A 27932-nucleotide genomic window follows, 5' to 3' on the forward strand; every position below is an offset into this window, starting at 1 on the left:
CATTCCCTGCATATCCATAAACCTCTATAAAAACATCTTAACTGCTACTATCGTATCTGGCTCCTCCACCACCACCCTGTCACCACGTTATGTTTCAGGCACCCACTGACCTCTGTGTGAAAAAACCACTTGATCCGCACATCTCCTTTAAACTTTTCCCCTCTCACCTTAAAGCTATGCCCTCTGGTCATTGACATTGTCATCCTTGGGAGGCAATGTCTTGGAAGGCAATGCTGCTTTTTAAGGTGAGGGGGAAAAGAAAGATTTAGTTTAGTTTATTGTCACGTGTACTGAGGAACAGTGAAAAGCTTTTGTTGCATGCTATCCAGTCAGCGGAAATATTATTATTGTGCCATCCACAGTGTACAGATCGACAATAAAGGGAATAACATTTAGTGCAAGATAAGGTCCAGTAAAGTCCAATTAAAGATAGTCCGAGGGTCTCCAGTGTGGTAGATAGTAGCTCAGGATTTAATAGGAATCTGAGAGGGGTAAATATTTTTTTTAAAAGTGAGGTGGATGTATGGAACAAACTGCCAGAGTAGGTAGTTGAGGCAGGTACTATCATAACATTTATGAGACAATTGGATAGGTACATGGATAGGACAGGTTTAGAGTGTTATGGCTGAAGCATGTGCAGGTGGGACTAATGTAGCTGGGACACGTTGGTTGGTGAGTAAGTTGAGCTGAAGGGGCCTGTTTCCATACTGTATGGATCTATGTGCTAAAGTAAAAGATTGTGAATGTCACTTTGCTGCATGTAGGTTACATTTGAGTTTTTACATGTTATTGAAGATGTGCCTTTGACCATCAGCTGAAGAATTCTGGTCCTCAGTATACATTTTTTGTTTGTGTCTACGTGTGCCAGCTGACCTCGACAATGAAAACGAGAAGGCAGAATTTATAAACCTAGTGCTGCTGTTCTGTGAATTCATTCGCCACGATGTATTCTCGCACGATGCGTACATGTGCACGCTCATATCCCGCGGAGACCTCACCTCTGTCACTGCGGCGACCGGGCCTCGGTCGCCCACCGCTGACAATCCTGAGGAGCACTACAGCAAGGAACAAGACAGGAACCACCTGGCAGTTAAACTGGAGGTATGTACGGCAGTGGTGGTGGGGGGGGGGCGATGATGTAAATGCAGCCGTTCCTTCTATACAGCGGCGCAGGTGTAGAGCCGCTGCCTCAGCGCCACAATGGCCAAGACATCGGGTATTTTTAAGGCGGCTTGATTGGTACTTGCGGAGAAGGCAGGAGAATGGGATTGAGAGAGAAAGATAGATCAGCCATGATTGGATGGCGGAGTAAACTCAATGGACCGAATGGTCTACTCCTGAATGAATGAATGAATGAATGAATGAATGAAAACTTTATTGTCATTCAGATATACACCTAGACACAGTGCACCTTGAACGAAATTTCGTTGCATTTTACTCTCCAAAATCAGGTAATAGTTAAAAGTTCTAGGTGCGTCCATAAAAATGCCTCATGTGCATGGTTCTGTAAAATAAATATATATAAAAAGTTTTTAAAAAGTGTCGATATTTAAAAAGTTCTAGCCTCGGTTTTTTTGATTGTTCAGTAATCATATGGCCTGGGGGATGAAGCTGTTGCAGAACCTGGTGGTCCCGTTCTTCATGCTGCGGTACCTCCTCCCAGAGTTAAGCAGTATGAACAGTCCAAATTGTGGGTGTGTGGGGGCTCTGGTAATGCCCTTAGCTCTAATCAGACAGCGCTTGTACCCCATGTCCATGATGGAAGGAAGAGAAGTCCCAATGATTTTTTCCGCTGTCCTCACCACTCTCTGAAGGCACTTCCAGTCCGCAGCTGTACAGCTGCCGCACCACGTAGAGATGCAGCTGGTCATGACCGACTGTTTAATTCCTCAATGGTCTGATTGGGCTCTGTGGGCTGAAGGGCCTGTTTCCGTGCTGTATCTCCAAACTAAACTAAATTAAAAAGTGAATTACCCATTTAACATAGAACATAGACCATTAAAGTATTCATTCATTCATCCATTCATCCATTTATTCATACATTCATTCATTCATTCATTCATTCATTCATGCATTCATTCATTCATACATTCATTCAGTCATTCATTCAGTCAATCATTCATTCATTCATTCATGCATTCATTCATTCATTCATTCATTCAATCATTAATTAATTAATTCATTCATTCATTAATTCATTCAATCATTCATTCATTCATTCATTCAGCACAGAAATAGGCCCTTTTGCCTATTTTACTTGTGCTGAGCATGTTGCCAAGTTAAACTAATCAGCATCAGTCTGAAGAAGTGTATCGACCCAAAACGTCACCCATTCCTTCTCTCCAGAGATGTTGCCTGCCTTGCTGAGTTGCTCCAGCATTTTGTGTTCATCTTTGATTTAAACTAATCTCTCCTCCCTATACATGATCCATATCCCTCCATTCACTGCATGTCGATGTGCCTATCTAAAAACCCCAAAACCCCACTAGCGTATCTGTTGCCACTACCTTCCCTGGCAGCGTGTTCAAGTTCACATTTATTGTCACATGCACCAATTAAGGTACAGTGATATTTGTGTTACCATACAGCCATACAAGTAAAAAAGAACACAATACACAATAAATTTAACATAAACATCCACCACAGTGGAATCAACATTCCTCTCTGTGATGGAAGGCAACAAAGTTCAGTCATCTTACTCCTTTGTTCACCCGCGGTGGTCGGGGCTTTTCCAGGCACCAACCATCTTGAGTAATAAAAAACAGCCTCTTTTAAAAGTTTGGAGTGATTTATTTTCTGAGAATAGTAAATCCTGCAGATAGCTGTGAAGTTTGAGGCTTTGAATATAGTCAAGGTTGAGCAATTTTTTTAATGTGGAAAAGCAGTGTGGAAAAGGTGTGAAATTAGTGCTGAGGCAAAGATCTGTTTAACCATCATGAGCAGGGCAGGCATGAAGAAACATAATATACACTCCTGCTTCAGTTTCCTTGTTGTCTTATATATGGTATGAACTTTACAAAATGTGATCTTTTATTTGTAGGATCAAGGGCTGGGAGAGCACATGGATATAGACACAGGACCCACAAATCTATTTGATGAAGTGGACACAAATGACTTCAAAGCAGATTTTGGACCTGAGTTTGCAGTAAGTTGAAAACTTCTGTTTGCAATTTCTTGCCTTTCTTCGTTGTTTGATGGGGAAGTTAGCAATGAGGGGGCGATGGTGCAATCAGTGTGAATTATCTGGTATCAGTTCTGAAAAATTGGGAATTTTGTTCCCTTCATTATCGTCTCTTCCACAGCCAACAATGGACCATTGTGGGCTCCACCTTTCCTTGGTAATCAGTGCCGGTTCTGACTTGTCTGAACCTTTTCACACCTCTAGTTTCCCTCACCCCCTGACTCTCAGTCTGAAGAAGGGTTTCGACCCAAAATGTCACCTATTCCATTTCTCCAGAGATGCTGCCTGACGCGCTGTTACTCCTGCATTTTGTGTCTATCTTCGGAAAATTGGGATGTGTTCTGAATGCGTCAAAAATGAAAATGGGAGATTGATGGATGAATTGTTGAACTGCATGTTCCCTCAGAGGAAGGCAGAGCGATCCTGTGGCAATAATGAACATAGAACATGGAACAGTACAGCACAGCAACAGGTCCTTCGGCCCACAATACCTGTGCCGAACATGATGCCAAGACCACCACTAATCTGTATGCACGTCCAAATTTCTCTAATCTCTCTTTGCAGCTAATATCCTCTAATCCAGGCATCACTCTGGTAAACATCTTCTGCACCCTCTCTAAAGCTTCCACATCATGTAATGGGACAACTAGAACTACATGTGCAAAACCACACTGATTTACAGGGATGTGTCATGATGATCGGAATAGGAGTCGTTAAGGATTTCACCCCCAGTAACATGGTGCACGTAGATCCTATTTTTATTTCTACAAGTAATCTTGTACTGGAATACAGGAAATACTGGAAATATGTTGCAAGTCGGGCACAATCATAGCGGGAGGAATGGTGTGGCAAATGTTTGTCAGAACTGAAGGGTCAGATGACACCATCAATCTGAAACTTTAACTGTGGACCCAACTGCATTCTGCATGAAGAAAAATAGCCTAAACTTCCTCTTGCTAACTATATTTGGCAAAGAATTTCCCCCGCAAACTTTTAGAGAACATTTTATTTCCTTAATTAACAAGTTCTTGCAAGAACTGTAACTTCCAGCACAAGGACTTCTCTTCAAATTGAAAAATAAGCACAAGACCCGAAGAGCCGATGTCGGATTGTCTGATGCCCCTGCAGAGCAGATTTTTTTGATTTGTTGATTGAAAGGTACAGCACGGAAACTGGCCCTCCGGTTCATGCCGCCCATCCTTCATCCGTTCACACTAGATCTACGTTGCCCACCTTTGCACCCAGTCCCAGCACAATTCACCGTATTAGCCTGCAATCCTGCACATCACAGAAACCGGAGCACCCGGAGGCAATCTATGCTGTCACAGGGAGAACGTGCAAACTCCTCGCAGACAGCACTAGGGGTCAGGATCAAACCCGGGTCATTGACATTGTGAGGCAGTGGCTCAACCAGATGCCCCACTGTGCAGACTTTCTGGTAAAGGGTGTATGGAGGTGGCACAGTGGCGCAGCGGTACAGTTGGTGCCTTATGATGCCAGAGACCCGGGTTCGATCAGGACTGCGGGTGCTGTCTGTACGGAGTTTGTACATTCTCCGTGCGACCTCGCGGGTATTCCCTCGGTGCTCCATCCACACTCCAATGACGTTTAGGTTTGTAGGTTAATTTGACTTACATAAAAATTGTATATTGTCCCTAGTGTGTAGGTTAATGCTAGTGTACAGGGTGATCACTAGTCAGCGAGACTCAGTGGGCCCAAGGGTCTGTTTCTGTACTGTATCTTTAAACTAAATCTCTAAACTAAAAACTGAGCAAAGTTCCTTATCTAGAGATTTTATGCATGTTGTAAATGCATTCACGTCCGGCTAGAGCTTATTTTCATTGTTGAACACATGAATGATGTCAGGCAAATAATTCACTCACACACCCCCGGGACCTTCTTCAGAAACTTGCTGTGATTAACAATCTATTTCTGTAAAATGTTTCTCAGACATCTGGGGATTGACCATAAACCGCGCAAGAATCTGGAAGTTAGTTACAATATTTAGTTCCATGTCACATTACAGCCAAGTGTTAAAATAGACTGTGGGGTTATAATGTAATTTGTTCAGAATTACATAATTGCTATCAAGTTCTGGGACCACATCAATGTGTTTCAAAGACTAGGAACTTTTTGACCAAGGATCCCGACCCAAAATGTCACCTATCCATGTTCTCCAATAATGCTGTCTGACCTGCTGAGTTACTCCAGCAATTTGTGTCTTATTTGTAAACCAGCATCTGCAGTTCCTTGTATTTATATCTCTGGGAACTATTTACCAGCATTTTCCAGACAGTGCTCTGCTGCCAGACTTTAAGCATTTAATATACATTCCATGGTGCTTTATTAACACATATGCAAAACACAGTGGATTCTTTTCTGAGATTTGGTGCCATTTCCAAAGTCTGACCTGCGCATTATGTCTTATGGAGCGGCGCCCGAACCAGGCATGCCCCTGGATCATTCAGCGAGCTGACGTTCCCCTTCTCATCTGGCCATCTTCGTGCCCCGGGGGCCTCTCGCAGCCGACCTTGACTGGTTAATTTTCCTGCCAGCCTTGCTCCTCGCGACCGTCATTACCGGCTCCCTCCTCTTAGGTTCTCCGGTCTTCAGGGGACGAGTAGGGGCCGGGCTCAGAGACTTCCCCCCGCTATGCCAGCGGCCTACTGGGTCTAACTGCGTCCAACCGCACAACTGTTGGCCCTCACTGGGTGGTTAGGTTCCCGGTTCCGTGGTGGACTAGCCAGACCTGTTGTCAGGTATGGCCACGGCTTGCCGGGATCCTCCTGCAGCGGGGCTCACCGAAATCGTGTATATATTATACACATCCACCCCGAATTCTTGCATGTAGATTAGTGGTTATCTACCACTCAATTGCCTGAAGTTTGCACTGGTCTAATTGATAGGACGTTTAAGCTCATGGGGAAAATACAGTTAGTGAAGACCCAGGCAATTTGGTGCCAATTTGCTGATTTCTATATTTCTGCACATGAAGGATATCTTGCATTTCATGTTCTAACTCTTGCCCTTAGATGGCCAAGGGAATGTTCTTTACCAGCCATTCCCACACTCCAAAGACGTACAGGTTTGCAGATTAATCAGCTTCGGTACAATGTAAAAAATGTCCGTGTGTAGGATAGTGTTAGTGTATGGAGCGATTGCTGGTCGGTACGGACTCGCAGGGCCAAAGGGCCGGTAACCGCGTTGTATCTCTAAAGTGTAAGGTCTAAAGCTGATCTCAGTGAAATGAGATGGATCACGAGTGACAACTTGTGCAATGATGCCCTCATAGCCAGAATAAATTTTATATCAAGCATAGATACAAAGTGCTAGAGAAACTCAGCAGGTCAGACAGCAACAAGGGTAGGTGACAGAGAGAGTTGGAGAGCTTTTTCAAAATAGACAGTCGAAGAGAGGAGCTCAGGTGACTGGAGCTATCCATGTTCTCACACGATGCTGCCTGATCGATCCCATTCTCTGCCTTCTCCCCATAACCTTTGATGCCCTTCCTAATCAAAAATCTTTCAATCTCCACCTTAAAAATACCCAATGTCTTTGTCAATGAATTCCACAGATTCACCTCCCTCTGATGAAAGAAATTTGTCCTCATTTCTTGTCCAATGGTACATCCTTTTATTCTCATGCTGTGACTTTGTGTCTTTGGACTTTATAGATACTGCATGGGAAATGGCCCACTGAGTCAGTGCTAACCAGTGATCACATTGAAACATAGAAACATAGAAAATAGCAGAAGGAAGGCCGTTTGTCCCTTCGAGCCTTCACTGCCATTCATTATGACCATGGCTGATCATTCACAATCAGTAACCCATGCCTGCCTTCTCCCCATACCCCTTGATTCCGCTAGCCCCGAGAGCTCTATCTAACTCTCTTTTAAATTCATCCAGTAAATTGGCATCTACTGACTTCTGAGGCAGAGAATTCCACAAATTCAAAACTCTCTGGGTGAAAAAGTTTATTCTCATCTCAGTTTTAAATTGCCTCCCCTTTTATTCTTACACTGTGGACCCTGGTTCTGGACTCTCCCATCATTGGGAACATTTTTCCTGCATTTAGCTTGTCCAGTCCTTTTATATTTTTGTACGTTTCTATCAGATCTCCTCATCCTTCTAAATTCCACTGAATACAAGCCCAGTCCCTCCAATCTTTCCTCATATGACAGTCCCACCACCCCAGGGATTAACCTCGTGAACCTATGCTGCACTGCCTCAATAGCAAGGATGTCAGTCCTCAAATTAGGAGACCAAAACTACACACAATACTTCAGATGTGGTCTCACCAGGGCCCTGTACAACTGCAGAAGGACCTCTTTACTCCTATACTCAAATCCTCTCGTTATGAAGGCCAACATGCCATTAGCTTTCTTCACTGCCTGCTGTACCTGCATGTTTACTTTCAGTGACTGGTGTACAAGGACACCCAGGTCTCGTTGCACTTTAATTTTTCCTAATCTGACACCATTGAGATAATAATTTGCCTCCTTGTTCTTGCCACCAAAGTGGATAACCTCACATTTATCTACATTATACTGCATCTGCCATGCATCTGCCCACTCACCCAACCTGTCCAAGTCATCTTGCAACTTCCTAGCATCCTCTTCACAGTTCACACTGCCACCCAGCTTTGTGTCATCCACAAATTTGCTAGTGTTACTTTTAATCCCATCATTTAAATCATTAACATATATTGTAAATAGTTGCAGCCCCAGCACCGAGCCTTGCGGCACTCCACTCGCCACTCCCTGCAATATTGACAGGGACCCATTTATTCCTACTCTTGTTTCCTGTCTGCCAACCAGTTCTCTACCCATGTCAATACCCTACCTCCAATACCATGTGCTCTAATTGTGCCAACTAATCTCCCGTGTGGGACCTTATCAAAGGCTTTCTGAAAGTCCAGATACACTACATCGACTGGCTTTCTTTCATCCATTTTACTTGTCACATCCTCAAAAAATTCCAGAAGATTAATCAAGTAGGATTTCCCCTTCATAAATCCATGCTGACGTGGACCAATCCTTTTACTGCTATCCAAATGCGCCATTCTTACTTCTTTAATATTTGACTCCAGCATCGTCCCCACCATCGATGTCAGGCTAAATGGTCTATAATTCCCCGTTTTCTCTCTCGCTCCTTTCTTGGAAAGTGGGATAACATTACCTGCCCTCCAATCCACAGGAACTGATCCTGAATCTATAGAACATTGAAAAATGATCACCAATGCGTCCACGATTTCTAGAGCCACCTCCTTGAGTACCCTGGGATGCAGACTATCAGGTCCTGGGGATTTATCAGCCTTCAGCCGAATAGTCTACCCAATACTATTTCTTGCAATATAATGCAAATTTCATTCAGTTCCCCTGTCTCCCTAGATCCTCTGTCCTCTAGTACATCTGGGAGATTGTTTGTGTCTTCCTTAGTGGACAGAACCACCGACATTCCTGCTAGGATCTTTTTCCAGTCGACCTTGGTCGGCTCCTCTCTCATGCCTTCATAGTCCTCTTTGTTCACCCCGTACACTAGCTCTGTCCTACACACTAGGGACAATTTACAATATTACCGAAGCCTAATTAACCTACAAACATGTACTTCTTTGGAGTGTGGGAGGAAACCAGAGTGCCTGGAGAAAACCCACATGGTTACAGGGAGAATAGAAAGATTAAACGAGAACTTACCGTTTGAAGTTTGATTTTTATGTTATGAGAAGTTGAAGTGAGGGACTATGTGAAGAGCCCGCCAGCCCGCATGCGCATCAATCTTCAGAGCAACTGTATGAAACCACAGGCCACTTGCACAAACTTAAACTATAGAAAGATTAATAACCCTCGACTTACCGAATGATCTTTATGAGATTCAAGGTTGGGAGTGGAGGGCACGTAGTCCCCCACTTCAACTTCTCATAAAATAAAGATCAAACTTCAAACGGTAAGTTCTCGTTTAATCTTTCTATTTTATATCAAAGTCACGTGAGTGACTATGTGAAGCCTTCAAAGCTTTGTGGTTTCATGCAGTAAACCAATCTGTGTGTGAAACACTTAAACAGATAACCATAAATAGTAGAATAGACATGGGTTATTCACAACATGATGTGAACTGACATACATGTCCCTTGCCCTTAATCGGACCACAGTCCCAATTGGCTCATGCAACCCTGTTCAGAATTCTATTTGCAATCATCCAGGCATTTTCAACCAAATTTCATAACTTCTGAAAGTGCACTATGTAAGCCTCCTGCTGTTGCAAGATGATCAAATGGGAATATCCATTCTATTAGCTGCTAATGGGCCAGCCCCCTTGGAAGGGTGAGACTTGAAATGATTTGAATTCACCCCCACCATTAGCTGCTTACACTCTATTCATGTTGAGGTAGTCTGTACTAGCAATCTCTTGAGAAAACTATTAAATATCAATGAAGAAACTATCCTTCATCTCATATGTACTAGTAAGCTCATTGTACCTGTATAGATAATAACACCCCCAATCTCCAATCTGGTGGGTATTCTGTCAACTTGAAATTGTACCCAACCGTGCCCGGTTTGCTTGATGAGATGGTTCCCATAACAAGCTACCCTCATATCAGACCCAGAGACCGAGCTGGAAATTTAGTAAATACTGTGTTCTTTGTGCTGAAATCAGTTGCTAAAAGCATAATTAACTTAAAAGATACTGCTCCCATTAGGAATACAGTATATGAATGAATGAATGAAAACTTTATTGTCATTCAGATATACACCTAGACACAGTGCACCTTGAACGAAATTTTGTTGCATTTTACTCTCCAAAATCAGGTAATAGTTAAAAGTTCTAGGTGCGTCCATAAAAATGCCTCATGTGCATGGTTCTGTAAAATAAATATATATAAAAAGTTTTTAAAAAGTGTCGATATTTAAAAAGTTCTAGCCTCGGTTTTGTTGATTGTTCAGTAATCTTATGGCCTGGGGGATGAAGCTGTTGCAGAACCTGGTTGTCCCGCTCTTCATGCTGCGGTACCTCCTCCCAGAGTTAAGCAGTATAAACAGTCCAAATTGTGGGTGTGTGGGGGCTCTGGTAATGCCCTTAGCTCTAATCAGACAGCGCTTGTACCCCATGTCCATGATGGAAGGAAGAGAAGTCCCAATGATTTTTTCCACTGTCTTCACCACTCTCTGAAGGCACTTCCCGTCCGCAGCTGTACAGCTGCTGCACCACGTAGAGATGCAGCTGGTCATGACCGACTCAATTGGGCTTCTGTAGAAAGTGGCGAGGATGGGAGGGTGGAGGTGTAAACTTCTCAACCTGCGGAGGAAGTACAAACGCTGCTGTGCCCGTTTTGCCAGAGATGTAATGTTTGTGGACCAGTTTAAGGTGTCCGTTTGCACCCCCAGGAACTTGATGCTTTTCACCTGCTCCACTGCTGAGTTGTTGATGCAAAGTGGAGTGTGACTGGGCTGAATTTTCCTTCTGAAATCGACGACAATCTCCTTGGTTTTGTTCACATTTAGGAGAAGGTTGTTCCTGCTGCACCAGCTCACCAGCTGTTCCACCTCCTCTCTGTATGCCTGGTCGTCATTGTTGCGGATGAGGCCCACTACTGTTGTGTCATCCGCGTATTTGATGATATGGTTAGTAGTGGACCTGGCGACACAGTCATGTGTCATCAATGTAAAGAGCAGCGGACTCAGGACACAGCCCTGAGGGGAGCCGGTGCTCAGTGTGATGACCGAGGAGGTGTTCTTCCCCACCCGCACAGACTGGGGTCTTTCAGAAAGGAAATCCACGATCCAGTTGCATAGTCTGGTATTGAATCCTAAGGGTGCCAGTTTGCTCACCAGATGCTGGGGGATTATCGTGTTAAATGCTGAGCTGAAATCAACAAACAGCATCCGCACGTGGGTGTTCCTCTCCTCCAGGTGTTGTAGGCTCAGGTGGACTGCAGAGGAGATAGCATCCTCTGTGGAGCGGTTCGGGCGATAAGCAAACTGGAACGGGTCAAAACTGGAGGGGAGTTTAGAGACCATGTGCTGCTTAATAAGCCTCTCAAAGCACTTCATTATTATTGGTGTGAGTGCTACGGGGCGATAATCATTCAGGCAGGTTATTGTGGACTTTTTGGGAACTGGTATGATAGGCTGTCTTGAAACATGATGGAACAATGGCCTGGTTCAGGCAGACGTTCAGTAGGTGAATGTCTGCATAATAATTTTACTGATACACATTCCACACTACTATGAGTCTAGGCTTTATAGTGTTCATATAAAACACCTTGCATAATGTTAGTCAACAGTGGGTGAATATGGCCCCACTTATAGTACTAGAGAGAAGGAAAATGCAGCACGAGCAGTGTCAATTATGCTATAACATATTTGCTTCTCTAAGCCCAAACCGAAAGAACCACAAACCTCTGCTACTTCTATTTAAAAGTACCTCACATGTGTCTTCTTCACAAACTTTCCATACAACCGTGCAGAGATAGCTGCACGAGAAATAGGCTGAATTAGCCATCACTCATGCCTTTGAGTAAGTAGAAGCTTCTTGACATGAACACGCTGAATGAGTAGGCCAAATTGGCACTATTAAAATTCATGTCACCTCATCGTTAATATCGTAAGAGGCATCTATGGATAAGTAAATAAATAAGTAAGTAATGTTTATTTATATAGCACTTTTAACTCAAATCACGTTGAAGCCAAAGTGCTTTACAGAGAAAAACAATTTGATTACCATACAACCATATAAAAATTACAAAAACGATGAAAAATAAAGACACAATACACTATAGGATTCAACAAGAATGTCCCCCCAACAGAGAATCAACACTTTCCACTGTGAGGGAAGGCACCAAAAAGTCCAGTCCTCCTCCTCCTCCTAGTCTACCCGAGGTCGGGGCCTATATACACATTGGGTAGATCGTGCCTGCTAATGACTCCGAGTCCGGACTTGCTCCCTTCTGGAGCCTCAACAGAGTCTAGAGGGGAGGAATATAACGCAACCCTGAGCCAGGTGTTGTTTCCTTCAGGCAGCTGGCTGGCTCCCTTTGAGCCTCAACCAGTCGCCTGCTCCCTTGGAGCCCCGAAACCTGCTCCCTCTCTCGGAGCCTCAATGGCGGAGTCACCGGCCGTGCCGTCAGCCTATTGAATCCCGCCGGCAGCGCCCTCTTGGAGCCTTAATATCGATAGCTGCACCGGCCGAGCCTTCAGCCTAATGAATGAAGCTGCCAGCCTCTTATTTATTTATCTATTTATCCATTTATTTATTTATTTATCTTTAAAAAAAAAGTTTTTTTTATTTATTTAAGGCCTCCACGGCGGTTGTTCCGGCTGAGCCGCCAACCGATTAAATTACAGCCGCCAGCTCCTTTACGGAGCCTCCGTGGTGGTCGCTGTCCCGGCCGAGCCGTCAGCCGAAAATTTACACCGCCAACTCGTTACGGAGCCTCCACGGCGGCAGCTGCACAGGTTGTGCTAGCTTCTCCGGGCTCACTGCACCTATTTTTGGAGCAGCGGCCCGTTCCTGAAACAAAAAAAACCTTTACCCTTAGTTTGAAACTGCTCCAATTCTCGTGCCATGCGTCGACGTATTGGCGCGCATGCGGGTTGGCGGGCTCTTTACGTAGTCACTCACGTGACTTTGATATAAAATGTACAAACGTCACACAGACAGCACCCTTAGTCGGGATTGATTACTGCTGCGCCACCATGCCACCTTCTGTATCATCCCAGACATCTATCTACCACTGCATCCAGGCCTTCATGAGGCATCGATTGTGTTGAGAGCATATTTTAATTTTTCTCAGACAATGGGCAACAAGTTCAATTATTGTTCACAATTGTCTCTGCAATCTGACATGACTTACGGCTTTAATCGTGTAGGTTGATTATACAGGTCCACCACTGATTTTTCAGCACACTGGGTTCCAGAGTTGTTCCAGAAGTCGGTAATGGGAACAGATGTGCTGGCTCCGGCTGGGCTGGCGATCTAGAGCCCTGGCTGCAGGGGGCAAATTTGACCAAGGATGATGTGGAGATCCCGGCCTAGGAGCCAAATTTTCAGGAGGGGAGGAGGGAATTTCATCTGAATTAAAGATGAGGGTGGGACCACCAGTTGCCATTATATCGGTGGTGGAGCTGTATTACTGAAAGCCGTAATTTCCTTGTTCTACTATTCTGCCGACAGATCTTCTCTCCGATGGCTGGGGATTCGTTGACCTCTGAGCACAATGCAAGTCTTTCTTTGGAACAAAATGCCACAAGAGATGAAAAACCCATCAGGAAAGAGAGGCAGAGAGAGCTGATCTTCCCATGCACTTACAAGCACCCCCGACACCTACAATATGCCACTCACTTCCCCATTCCCCAGGTAAGCAGGCATTTTCAAAACTCGAAAGGAAAAATGTTAATCGGAGTTACGGTTGCAAAGGGCGGATGGCAAATTAACAACAAAAAGTTACCCGAACCTGTGATCATTGCTTTGATAGTGGAGAATATTTTGTTGAGAATCAGTGATGAATTTTATTGTGTTATATTCAGATTTTGCAAAGCAGGTTTGTGCAGCAAAATCTATTTAATTGTTTGAAAGCTAACAGAAAACTGTATTCTGTTCTGTGTTTTTCTTGAAAGCAATTGCTTTTTTAACGTGATGAATGATTCACTTCTAGCAAGAGTGTCTCTGTATATGGGGGTGTGCAGGATTCAAATCTTATTTGTTCATTTTTAATAAAATACAGCATAACTGTGGAAAAGTCCTAAAATCAACAGGATCAACAGAACCACCAAAACTATTGATGTTTCAAAATAACGTGTTTGGAGCAAGATATCTGAGTTATTCCAAATGTTCTTTAAAATACTCTGATGAACACAGTCGGTGGAAGTAACCAATGAGATTCTTGTTGTGGGTAATTTTCATTTGGGATGTTATTTTTTTTGGTGGGGTTGGGGACACATATTTGGTCGTTGGCTCGCTTGTATCCCGGGAGTGTTTGTCGCGAGGGTGTTGAGAAACCTTTATTTTATATCTAACTTTATGGTATTTTATGGTACAGGTTAGGGGAAAAATTAATCAAAGAAATGTCTACATCACACAATAAATAGTTCATCTATGACTCGGTGGGCCAAAGGGCCTGTTTTCACACTGTGTCTCTAAAGCCTATACAACATTGAGCTCTTTGGTTTCTGAAGATCAAATGTCTGCAACAAGACGCATAGAGGAGATTGCTTCTGAAATTGAACCTTTGCATTTCCTTAGAGCTTGTTTAGAGATAGCATTTCCAAAGAGTTTTAGAGATAACCTGAGCATTACTAAGGAAGGACACGGCTGATCAAGCTGCAACACCACCCTAGTTTTCCAAGCTGAGATCAAAGGCACAAATACACACCTCCCCCTCTTTGTGGTCTCTGAAGACGGAAGCTGCCACTGCAGATATGTGGCAAGCACCTTCCTTTTAATGATGCGTCCATTAAGTTGTGCAAGAAGTACATTAAATGCAAAAAGTTGATTGATCATGTGGGCTGAAAGAAAATTATTAATTGCAAATGATTATTTAGTTTAGTTTAGAGATACAGTGTGGAAACAAGCCCTTCGGCCCAACGGGTCCGCACTGACCAGTGATCACACGCATACTAGTTTTATCCTACACACCAGAGACAATTTACAGAAGCCAATTAACTTACAAATCGGCACGTCTTTGCAATGTGGGAGGGAACCAGACTAGCCTCTTCTGCCTTCAAGTGATCCATATCCTTGTATTTCTTACATGTCCAAGGACTTGTCCACCAAGAAACTGCCAAAACACTGCTTTCGTACCTGCTTCCACCACTGCCCCTGACACTGTTCCAGGCACCCACCACACTGTGTATTAAAAAAAGGCACCCCGTTTATTCCTAGCATGTTCTCGGTTCTTCCCTTATACCAAAGATGTGCAAGTTGTTAGATTGATAAGCCACCGTAAATATGTATTGACGTCTGCTGGGCCAATTTATCTTGCGCTAAACGTTATTCCCTTTATCATGTATCTGTACACCATGGACAGTTCCGTTGACTGGTTTGCAAGCAACAAAAAAGCTTTTCACTGTACCCCCGGTACATGTGGCAATAAACCAAACCAAACTAAACCAATCTAAACTAGCTCATGGAAGCTAGTGATATAGCATGGAAGTTATAGGGCCAGAAGTTGGAGGCCCATTGATCATGGGCCATGGAGAATTTAAATTCAAATGTAATAAAAAGCTATTTATATAATCTTATATATAGATAAGGTGTATAACATCGCAAAAAGCTTCATTAACAGCAGCCATGTAACTCATCAGGTCTGTTCATCTGCTATACTTATCTGGTCTGGCCAGGCCTCAGTGTGGTTCACTTATAACTGCTCCACACTCCCAGGGTCAACTAATGATGGGCAATAAATAATGACATTGCCAAAGTCATGCACAAACATGACATGAGTAACTTAAATGTTACATTAAAATATTAAGGCTGGAATATAATAATTTATCTGGATGTGAGGAGAGAAAAAATGGTTGACAATATCAACAATTGTTTGTAAAATCGGTACAATTGACCGTTGTCAATGCACTAACACAATGTAAAGCAAAATCGTTAGCACATTTTGGCAATCGTTGGCCCAGCCGACAATGGGCCATTATGGACTACACCCTGCCTGAGGTCATGTGTTGCCGGCCATGTTTTGTTCTGGCCCTCTCTATCTTTCAGTCTGAAGAAATGTTCCAATTTGAAATGTCACCTATTCCTTTTCTCCTGATATGCTGAGCTACTCCAACATTTATTGTCTATCTTCGGTGTAAACCAGTAGCTTCGTACACACAATGTGAAGGACTATGGATTATGCACAAAATGTAAGGCACCACCGGGGGGGAGACAAATTAGAAATGCAAGGATGGCGTTAAAGGGATGGAGTATAGGGAAAGTTAAGAAAGATACCAGAATTAACGGGACAGAAAACTCATGAAGGGATAGGAGAGTATGGCCAAGTAAAAGATTAAAAGTATTATTTATGAGTGCGCAAAGTATAAGAAGTAAAGTGGATGAGCTTGAGGCTCAGTTGGAGATTGGTAGATATGACATTGTGGGGATTACAGAGACATGGTTGCAGGAGGATCGGGACTGGGAACTGAATATTCAGGGTTATACATCCTATAGAAAGGACAGGCAGGTGGGCAGAAGAGGTGGAGTAGCCCTGTTGGTGAGGGATGAAATTCAGTCCCTTATGAGGGGTGACATAGGGACTGACGATGTAGAGTCACTGTGGATAGAATTGAGGAATTGTAAAGGTAAGAAGACATTAATGGGAGTTATCTACAGGCCCCCGAACAATAGCCTGGATATAGCGTGCAAGTTGCAGCAGGTGTTAAAATTGGCATGTAACTAAGGTGGTTATGGGAGATTTCAATATGCAGGTAGACTGGAAAAATCAGGTTGGTTCTGGACCCCAAGAGAGGGAGTTTGTAAAGTGCTCCTAGAAGAATGTGCAGCTTGTACTGGAGCCTACCAGAGAGAAATCCAGAACTAATTCTGGATTTAGTGCTGTCTGATGAACCAGATTTAACAAGAGGAAGAAGGTTAAATCAGAAGTGTCAGTGTTGCAGTTGAACAAAGGGGATGATGAAGAGAGGAGCTGCATGAGAGAGGAGCTGGCCAAGGTTGACTGGAAAAGGATCCTAGCAGGAATGATGGTGAAACAGCAATAGCAGGAATTTCTGGGCATAATCCAGAAGATGCAGCATCATTTCATTCCAAAGAGGAAGAAAGATTCTAAGGGGAGTAAGAGGCAACCGTGGCTGACAAGGGAAGTTAGGGATGGAATAAAACTAAAAGATAAGGTGTATAACATCGCAAAGAGAATTGGAAGCCAGAGGATTGGGAAACTTTCAAAGGACAACAGAAGGTAACAAAAAGGGCAATATGGGGTGAAAAGATGAAGTATGAGGGTAAGATTGCCAAGAATATAAAGATGGATTGTAAAAGCTTATTTAGGTATGTTAAGAGAAAGATTAGTAAAGACAGTTAGCCTGATGTCAGTGTTGTGGGGAAGATGCTGGAGTCAATTATTAAAGAAGTAATAATGTCACATTTGGATAGCAGTAAAACGATTTGTCTAAGCCAGCATGGATTTATGAAGGGGAATCCTGCTTGACTAATCTTCTGGATTTTTTTGAGGAAGTGACAAGTAAAATGAATGAAGGAGAGCCAGTGGATGTAGAGTATCTGGACTTTCAGAAAGCCTTTGATAGGGTCCCACACAGGAGATTAGTGGGCAAAATTAGAGCACATAGTATTGGGGATAGGGTATTGACATGGATAGAGAATTGGTTGGCTGACAGGAAACAAAGGGCAGGACTAAATGGGCCCCTGCCAGAATGGCAGGCAGTGGCGAGTGGAGTGCTGCAAGGCTCGGTGCTGGGGCTGCAACTATTTACTACATATATATTAATGATTTAGATGATGGAATTAAAAGTAACACTAGCAAATTTGCAGATGACACAAAGCTCGGGTGGCAGTTGCATGGCAGATGCAATACAATGTAGATAAATATGAGGTTATCCACTTTGGCGGCAAGAACAAGAAGGCAGATTATTATCTCAATGGTGTCAGATTAGGAAAAAGATAAGTGCAACGAGACCTGGGTGTCCTCACACACCAGTCAATGAAAGTAAACATGCAGGTACAGCAGGCAGTAAAGAAAGCTAATGGCATGTTCGCCTTCATAACGAGAGGGTTTGAGTATAGGAGTAAAGAGTTCCTTCTGCAGTTGTACAGGGCCATGGTGAGACCACATCTGGAGTTTTGTGTGCAATTTTGGTCTCCTAATTTGAGGAAGGACATCCTTGATCTTAAGGCTTTGCGGTATTGACGTTAATCCCCGGGATGGCAGGACTGTCATATGAGGAAAGATTGGAAAGACTGGGCTTGTATTCAGTGGAATTTAGAAGGATGAGAGGGTATCTTATAGAAATTTATTAAATTATAAAAGGACTGAACAAGCTGGATGCAGGAAAAATGTTCCCAATGTTGAGAGAGTCCAGAACCAGGGACCACAGTCTAAGAATAAAGGGGAGGCCATTTAAAACTGAGATAAGAAAAAACGTTTACACCCAGAGAGTTGTTAATTTGTGGAATTCTCTGCCTCAGAAGGCGGTAGAGGCTAATCCACTCACTGGTTGAATTTAAAAGAGAGTTAGATGGAGCTCTTGGGGCTAGCGGAATCAAAGGATATGGGGAGAAGGCAGGCATGGGTTACTGATTGTGAATGATCAGCCATGATCACAATGAATGGCGGTGCTGGCTCGAAGGACAAAATGGCCTCCTCCTGCACCTATTTTCCATTTTTATGTTTCTATGCAACTTAAAAGCTGTAGTTGCAAAATTGCAATGTCTGCTTCAAAGGTTAATATTTTCAGGAAACACAGCAGTGTAATTGATGGGGCTGCTGTCTCCAACCGAGTACCCCCAGCTCCGCGGCTCCAAAATCCAGTGACGCTCCGCGAATTCAATCCGGAGCTGACCTAAGGGTGCTGTCCCCGCTGCGTGGAATTTGCACGCGGCCGCGCTGTTCTCCCTGTGAGCTACAACCGGCGCGTGGGAGGTTGGGAGTCGCCGACGGTAGGTGGGGACTAAGAATTAGTTTCCTCCCACTTCCCAAACACATGCGGCAATGTTCTCCCGGTAGGTTAACTTCCAGACTTTTCAAGCCCTCTGTAAAAATTGTCCTTCTGAAATCCGTGTGTCCGAGGGAGTGGATGAAAATTGCAATGTCTGCTTCAAAGGTTATTATTTTCAGGAAGCACAGCAGTGTAATTGATGGGGCTGCTATCTCCGAGTACCCAGGTTCAATCCTGACCTAGGGTGCTGTCTGCGTGGAATTTGCACGTTCTCCCTGTGACCGCTTGGGTTTCCGGATGATCGAGGGTTGGTGTGGACGCGATTCACTTGTGTTTTTATTGTCACATGTGCCAATGCACAGTGAAATTCTTTCCTTACATACAGTCCAGTACAGTATTCCCATACCCAAGCACATCCTCAATTAGCAAAGTGTACAAAAATAGTCTAGTGAGCCTGCATGCAAGAGACGCCAGGTTTTTTTGAGCGGTGACTGATCCAGACAAGCCACAGGCTGCTAGCATCACTAAAACCAAATCAGTTTTTCTATATTTGCATTTAGATATTTTCTAACCTACAAACTGCACGCCTTTGGGATGTGGGCGGCATAGTGGCACAGCGGTAGAGTTGCTGTCTCACAGCGCCTAAGACTTGGTTTAGATCCTGACTGCGGGTGCTGTCTCTATAGAATTTATTAGATCATTAGTCTAGGCTTTTGGATTATAGTCCAGTTGAAAAGTGGACCCTTGTGCAGCACCAAAGTCCATTGTTGAGAAAATTGTTATTTTATTTGGGGCGGCATTGTAGCGCAGCGGTAGAGCTGTTGCCGTACAGCGTCAGAGACCTGGGTTCGATTCTGACTATATGTGCTGTCTGTGCAGAGTTTGTTCTTTCTCCCTGTGGGTTTTCTCTGGGTGCACCGGTTTAATCCCACATTCAAAGACATGCAGGTTTGTATGTTAACTGGCTTCTGTGAAGTGCCCCTAGTATGTTGGATAGAACTAGTGTACGGGTGATCGTTGGTCCGCGCAGACTTGGTGGGCAATAAATAATCTCTAAACAAAACTGTATCTCTAAACTGAACTAACGTAATCCCCTTGTGTCACTGACCTTCATTAATCTAATACATTTATCAAAGCATTTTGACACTAATTTAATATTTTTAAATGAATTATTTAATTAAAATATAATTATTTCACACACTTTTGCAATTCTGATTATCAGACACGATTAAAGAGGCAGTGAGTCGAGCTGCTGCCTCCTACTAGGTTTGATCCTGAATTTGCTGCTGATTTACAAATCGAGTAGTGCCTTGGATACCCTCTGTGTGAAGGTTACACACATGGACCTGGCCGAAGGAAGACCAGGTGGGCCATGGCCTGTAGGGGGGACACTCGGAAGCTTCTAAACTCGGACCTGAAGAGTGAAGAGTCGAGGTGGAAGGAGTCGCTGGTGATGACGGGCGCGGGGAGTGGACCGGTAGGAGAGGGACAGGGATATTGCCTCCAGCCTCTTCAAGGTCGCCTGATGGAGGCACCCCCCACCGGGACACAGGCAGTCAGGCAAGTAGAGGGACGTCGGTTCGCGGGTCAAGCTGGTTGAGGGTGACGGAGGAGGCCCTGCAGCAGCCTGGGGCTTAGCTGAATCGGGAGCCGCTTCAGTACATCGAGTGCATGGACCAGACTTTGGATTTTTAATAAATGGCGACTCGTGTGTGTGATTTAGGGAAAAAATAATTTCACTGTGCAGTTCACACATGACAATAAAGCACCATTGAACTATTGAATTGAACCATTGAGTGATGTGGGTTTCCTCAGATTGCTCCAGTTTCCTTGCTCGTCTCAAGATGAGGTGGTGGGCCAATTTGGAAAAAATTGGCCCATGTGCCAAAGGTGTGCAGGTTGATGGGTGTAAGAGGGAGAATATGTTGCAGGATGATGGGAATGTAACAAGGGAGAATTGGACTGATGGAATCTCTCTGCTTTGAGCCGGCATGAACCAAATGGGCTGAATGTCCATCGCCTAGGACATAGAGACGTGAGATACCACAGCGGTATCTGATGCTCTTTAAAATGTCAATGAGAGTAAAGGATTTGTTGTACATAATGACACTTGGCATTGTTTACAATCATTTGTCTAACCAAGATTAATAACTTGTTTAATTAAATAATATAAAATATATAAAATAATTCCAATCAACATTGAATGCAGAGAAATGGAAACCCAGTTGACTTTGTATTTGCATGAATGAAAGGCCTGGATAGAGTGAATTGGAAAGAAGATGTTTCCCCTAGTTGGAAATTCTAGGACCAGAGGCCATAGACTCAGAATAAAAGGACGTACCTTCAGAAAGGAGATGAGGAGGAATTTCTTTAGTCGAAGGGTGGTGAATCTGTGGAATTAATTGCCACAGATGGCTGTGGAGGCCGTTGGTGGATATTTTTTAAGGTGGAGATTGACAGATTTGTGCGGGTGTCAGGGGCTATGGGGAGAAGGCAGGGGAATGGGGTTGAGAGGGAAAGATAGATCAGCCATGATTGAATGGTGGAGTAGACCTGATGGGCTGAGTGGCCTAATTCTGCTCCTATAACTTATGAACATGAATTACAATGAAATATGGAATCAATGTCTGGAGTATATTTATAATTTAAGGATTCTAGATTTTGCAACCTTCAAAACAAAATGAAGGGATATACAGTCGGGCACATTTATTTCAGCTGCATGGAGTTAAGTTAGTCTCTGCGTCCTCCTTTTCAGCCTCGGTGTCTTTCTTTCCCCTGGCCTCGTTAGTTGATAAAAAGGTTTCTGTGATTTTTGATCGGAAAGATTGGCAGAGATAAAAGTACAGGATGGGATCAAAGCAAAGGTTGAGAACGGCCAGAAGAAAGGTGGACTCCTTGGCCAGATATAGGGCTTGCTGCACACTGCAGTCTGCCTTTGGCTTGTATTGACTGAGAGTGTACGGAATCCGAATGATGTGGTAGGGCACAAAGCAAACGATGTAGATGCCAGTCAGTATCAGAATGTGCCTCAGAGCCCTCCTCACGTCATTGCGCGTCTCTCGGTCCTTGTTTCTGTGGAGCTTTTTCACCAAAAGAAAGTTGGATGTCAGGAGGACAGCTGAAACGTTCATAAATATGGCGATGGAGATAAAATTGCTGAAGACATGCCAGCGAAGTCCCAACGGCCCCTTGATCTCCGCGCATTTCAATAGAGGCTTGGGGGCGATGGTTTTGATTGGGATTGCCATGTTTGGTATCATAAGGGACAGCACCATGACCCATACGATGGCAGACATCATCTTTGCAAACCCTGGTTCCTGTATCCTCTGGAACCTTGAGCTCCCAGAGAGCTGAACATACCGATCTATGCTCACGAATCCCAGAAATATAATGGACGCATACATATTAATGTACATGAGACATGCTGTGACTTGGCAATGGAAGATCTTCACGCTCCAGGGAGCAATGCCCAAGCTAACAACTATCTTGAAAGGGAGGGCCAAAGTCAACAGAAAATCGGCAGTCAGAAGGTTGATCAGGTAGATATTGAGGCATTTTTTTGCTTTCCTCTGTTTACTGAAAGCCCACAGTGCGACACAACTCCCAATGATGCCAATCAAGAAGATTAAATAATAGAAATAAGTGAAAGATTCCATACTATTGTTCATCAAGCATCGAGTCGAAGAGACATTTGACGATATGGTATTCATCGTATGTCCTTTAAAACACAAATGTCCAGCCCGCCTTGAGGTTCTGAAACAAGAAGAAAGGAAAACCTGAAAATTACTTTGAGGAAAAAAAAGACACACGTTGTTAGAGTAACTCAGGGGGTCAGGCGGCATCTCTGGAGAACAAGTATAGGGACCCTTCTTCAGACTTCCAGATTTCTTAAGTCAAATGAAAGACATCAGTTATATAGGTATCTGGATTATGTCTGTTTACCTGAGATACCTAATGAGGTTTCTATCGTCAAAGGTGAGAATGAATCTTGAGCAATAAATGTTGACAATTGCAAATAAATATTTAGGGGGAAGGTACTGGTTCATGGTTTAAATTGACAAAATGAGTTCATGTTGTCACCAGCTAATGTCTGGGTCAGATAAATTCTCACTGGCGTGGAATTGCTGCTTTTGGTTCTAATGGGGTACAGTAACAGTTATAGGGTTAGGTTTTTTATTGTCATGTTTACTGATGTACAGTGAAAAGCTTTGCAAAAGCTTTTTAAAATAAAAAAGCAAAGTCATTACTTTGTTTAATATGTATTTACACTAAATAGAAGCAGCTTGTAGATTGATTGATTGATTGAAAGCTTTAGCATGGAAACAAGCCCTTCGGCACACCAAGTCCATGCCGCCCATCAATCTTCCGCTCATTCTAGTTCTATGTTATACCTTTTTCTCATCCCTACAGACTAGGGGCAATTTACAGAGGCCAATCAGCCAACAAACCCACACATCTTTGGAATGTTGGAGGAAACTGGAGCATCAGGAGGAAACCTACGAGGTCATAGGGAGAACGTGCAAACTCCCTGTATAGGGATTTGAGTATAGGAGTAAGGAGGCAGTTGTACAGGGCCCTGGTGAGACCACACCTGGAGTATTGTGTGCAATTTTGGTCTCCTAATTTGAGGAAGGACATTATTGCTATTGAGGGAGTGCAGTATAGGTTCACCAGGTCAATTCCCGGGATGGCGGGACTGACATATGATGAAAGAATGGGTTGACTGGGCTTGTATTTACTGGAATTTTGAAGGATGGGAGGGGATTTTATAGAACCATATCAAATTCTTAAGGGTTTGGACAGGCTAGATGCAGGAAAAATGTTCCAGATGTTGGAGGAAGTCCAGAACAAGGGGTCACAGTTTAAGAATAAGGGGTAGGCCATTTAGGACTCAGATGAGGAAAAACGTTTTCACCCAGAGAGTTGTCAATTTGTGGAATTCTCTGCCAGAAGGCATTGGAGGCTAATTCACCGGATGTTTTTCAAGAGATAGATATAGCTCTTAGGGCTAGGAATCAAGGGATATGGGGATAAAGCAGGAACGGGATACTGATTTTGGATGATCAGCCATGATCATATTGAATGGCGGCGCTGGCTTGAATGGCTGAAGGGCCTAGTCCTGCACCTATTTTCTATGTTTCACACACAGACAGCACCCAAGGTCAAGATTGAGCCCAGGTCTCTGGTGCTGTTAGGCAGCTGAGCCACAGTGCTGCCCCAGATATCTGGTCAAAATCTAGATTACCTACAATATCATGCAGTGGTATCAACGATCTTTTAACATTTAAACACTATCCTGTCATCGATCAAATTTTAGTAGGCAAACCACACCGTGCATTTCCAGTTGCAATAAACACATGGAACTTCCCCCATTACTCACGCCCTTCATAATCATTTGTCTCATTTCAGTTTACCAGAAACATGAGCTGCAGCAATGGCCTTTCTGATGTTTGAATAGAAGGGCAATGTTAAGTCATCCTCGACTTCTTGTTAACAAGAAAATCTTCTGTACAAGCCAAGTCTTTGGTGCTCCAAGTCAGAGTTCCTGCCGTAAGCTATCCCTGTGTATATGGATCACAGATCTTGTCTCCTGAGATAGGGAGTGTGCACCGCATCAGCACTTTATCTGGATGTTTTTTTATTTTTCTTGCCCAAACCAACATTACTCAGAGAGCCCTTTTAAAGGAAGTCAGCAAAATAAAAATACATTTTGAGGTCACAGCTCTTTTGAGACTGTAGCATAGATCAGGCTTCAGATAGTTGTTTTGTGGTTGCAAATGCGTGAAAGCCGAAAAAATATTAATGTGAGGCAAAATGGTTTTGTTTGTTTAATGGTTTAATGATCATGGAGAAAGTGATTCTTAAAGATAATTTAAGATACTGGAATTGGCCCTTCTGCCCATCACATCCATGCCATCCATTCTGCTCGTCACCTTCATGGCGAATCAGAGTTTTTGGAAATGGAGACGTGAGGAACCGCAGTGCAGGTTTACCAAAACAAAATTGAATGCAACATCTCCAAGTTTGCGGATGACACGAAGCTGGTGGGCAGTGTTAGCTGTGAGCATGATGCTAGGAAGCTTCAAGGTGACTTGGATAGGCTGGGTGAGTGGGCAAATGCATGGCAGATGCAGTATAATGTGGATAAATGTGAGGTTATCCACTTTGGTGGCAAAAACAGGAAAGTAGATTATTATCTGAATGGTGGCCGATTAGGAAAGGGGGAGATGCAACGAGACCTGGGTGTCATGGTATACCAGTCATTAAAAGTAGGCATGCAGGTGCAGCAGGCAGTGAAGAAGGCAAATGGTATGTTAGCATTCATAGCAAAAGGATTTGAGTATAGGAGCAGGGAGGTTCTACTGCAGTTGTACAAGGTCTTGGTGAGACCACACCTGGAGTATTGCGTACAGTTTTGGTCTCCTAATCTGAGGAAAGACATTCTTGCCATAGAGGGAGTACAGAAAAGGTTCACCAGACTGATTCCTGGGATGTCAGGACTTTCATATGAAGATAGACTGGATAGACTCGGTTTGTACTCGCTAGAATTTAGAAGATTGAGGGGGGATCTTATAGAAACGTAGAAAATTCTTAAGGGTTTGGACAGGCTAGATGCAGGAAGATTGTTCCCGATGTTGGGGAAGTCCAGAACAAGGGGTCACAGTTTAAGGATAAAGGGGAAATCTGTTAGGACCGAGATGAGGAAAACGATTTTCACACAGAGAGTGGTAAATCTGTGGAATTCTCTCCAGCAGAAGGTAGTTGAGGCTAATTCATTGGCTATATTTAAGAGGGAGTTAGATGTGGCCCTTGTGGCTAAAGGGATCAGGGGGTATGGAGAGAAGGCAGGTACAGGATACTGAGTTGGATGATCAGCCATGATCATATTGAATGGCGGTACAGGCTCGAAGGGCCGAATGGCCTACTCCTGCATCTATTTTCTATGTTTTTATGTTTCTAAAACAAATATGCTGGAGTAACTCAGCGGGTCAGGCAGCATCTCTGGACGACACAGATAGCTGACATTTCAGGTTGTGGCTCTTCTTCAGATTGACTGTAGTGGAGGGGTTGGGAGGGAAAGCTGGAGAAGAGATGGTAATGGGGCAAAGGCAGGCAAGTTTTTTTTAATTTGGTGATACAGTGCAGAAACAGGCCCTTCGGAGGGAATGCAAGGGTTACTTAAAATTAGAACAATCATTATTCAAAGACTGACTTGTAATTTGCCAAAACAAAATATGAGGTGCTGCTCCTTCAATCCACATCCACTCTAGCCAAGCCTTTCACTATTCTGTACATTTCAATGAGGTCCCCCCTCATTCTTTTAAACTCCGGCGAATACAGGCCTAGTGTCGTCAAATGCTCATCATATGTTAACCTACTCATTCCTGGTATCATTCTTGGAAACCTCTGGACCCTCTCCAGAGCTATATGGTGCCCAAATTTGCTCACAATATTCCAAATGCAGCCTGACCAGCGCCTTATAGAGCCTCAGCATTACATCCCTGTATTTGTATGTAAGCCGTCTTGAAATAAATGCTGGCAGTGCGTTTGCTTTCTTGTTTAAGAAAATAACATTGTGGGTTTACACTTAAATACAATGTATTTGACTATTGGCTTGAAACAGCGAACGATCTATGGAACCAAGTATCAGGAGCCAGATACAACACCTAGTCTGAAGAAAGGTCCCGATCTGTAATGTCCCCTGTCCACGTCCTCCAGAGATGGTTCCTGCCCGCTGAGTTACTCCAGCAGTTTGTTTGTAGGAAGGGACTGCAGATACTGGTTTATACCAAAGGTAGACGCAAAGTTCTGGAGTAACTCAGCGGGTCATGCAGCATCCCCGGAGAAGAAGGATGGGTGACGTTTGAAACCCTTCTTCAGACTCTGTTTTCTTTTGTAAACTGGCATCTGCAGTTCCTTGTATCTACAACACTAAATGGTGTTTGTATATTTTCCACCTGATATCACTGGTAGATTTCTTACCCCTATGCTGAACATTCAGAAAGCGGCTTGTAAAATAACTGTTCCTGGCACATCGACAGATTACAGTCTGAAATAATTTTCACGCCTTCAAGGAAACGCAAGAAATAAACTTCGTACCTGATTCTCGAAGCAGACTATTTTGTTTCTGAACACATTCAGTTATCCGGGTTTGTTAGTTGCATGTGAAGCGTCTGGCTGTTTGCGCAGGATACGGTTTATAAAATCGTGCAGATGTCACGCAGCTATACTCATGTTTTCCTGCAGCTTACAGCCGGGTTTGTTGTGGGATGTGTGGTCTTTTTGAAGATTAGGTGATTGACGTTGATGAAACCTGACTTTAAAAACCTTTACACTGTTGCATATCTACTGGTACAATATCCCTCTGCACCAACAGTGCTTTAGACTGATTTAGAATTTACGCTTGGCGACACCTTTAAACCACTTTTATTTAAGGAAACTTTGGCGACTTCTGAATTGTATTTTTGTAAGAGGCTTTTCACTGCTTGTTTCAGTGACATTTTTGGCTGATAAGGCTGATTTTTAGATCTGATAATGTCATTGTAATCTCTTGCATCTGTTTAAATTTCCACTCCGAGTGGTCAAACTTTCTTCTCGTTTCCTGCCCCTCCTGAAGTATGACTTTGTGGTTATGTCTGTGCTAGTTTCACTCCCTTTTTCCCTTCTCTCTCTCGCTGTTTCCCCACTGTCCCTCCTGCTTTTGCCCATTCCGCCCTCTGTCTACCTTTTCTCTCTCACCCCCCCCCCCCCCCCCCCTCTCCCCCCCCCCCCTCTACACCTCATTCTCTAACCCTCCTACCCATCACTTTTTATCTTTTGTCTTTTCATTTCTGGCCTTTGTCTACCCATCTGCCAATTAACCCCCCCCCACCTCCCCTCCTTCCCCAACCTGTATCCACCTATTACTTGCCAGGAATTATTCCTGCCCCCATCTCTTTTCTCAGCTCTTTCCACCACCTACTTACTACAACTGTTCTGAAGAAGGGCTTCGGCATGAAATATTGCCTGTCCATATCTTCCAGAGATGCTGCCTGACCCGCTGAGATACTCCAGCACTTTGTGTCTGTTTTAATGTGGTATGTTCACCGTCTCCCAGAGGAATGTGGTGTGGCTCTGCCTTCTACCCCCTCTTTACAATAA

The 27932-nt window shown here is 43.7% G+C and overlaps 2 protein-coding genes across 2 annotated transcripts in view; one reads left to right on the top strand and one right to left on the bottom strand.

Moving 5' to 3' along the window:
• The window catches only part of LOC129703370 (mediator of RNA polymerase II transcription subunit 12-like protein), a 453395-nt gene that overhangs the window by 92213 nt on the left and 333250 nt on the right, over nucleotides 1-27932 (top strand). Inside the window, exons 13-15 of the mRNA XM_055645744.1 lie at nucleotides 869-1101; nucleotides 3041-3145; nucleotides 13351-13533. Of these exons, the coding sequence (XP_055501719.1) occupies nucleotides 869-1101; nucleotides 3041-3145; nucleotides 13351-13533 (521 nt within the window). The remainder of the gene's footprint in view (nucleotides 1-868; nucleotides 1102-3040; nucleotides 3146-13350; nucleotides 13534-27932) is intronic.
• Nucleotides 19092-27420, bottom strand: gpr171 (G protein-coupled receptor 171). Its single transcript, XM_055645739.1, has one exon. The coding sequence runs from the start codon at nucleotides 22631-22633 to the stop codon at nucleotides 21503-21505; it is 1131 nt and encodes a 376-aa protein (XP_055501714.1). The 5' UTR covers nucleotides 22634-27420; the 3' UTR covers nucleotides 19092-21502.

This window comes from Leucoraja erinacea, chromosome 14 (assembly GCF_028641065.1).
Source record: "Leucoraja erinacea ecotype New England chromosome 14, Leri_hhj_1, whole genome shotgun sequence".
NCBI classification, from domain to species: domain Eukaryota; kingdom Metazoa; phylum Chordata; class Chondrichthyes; order Rajiformes; family Rajidae; genus Leucoraja; species Leucoraja erinaceus.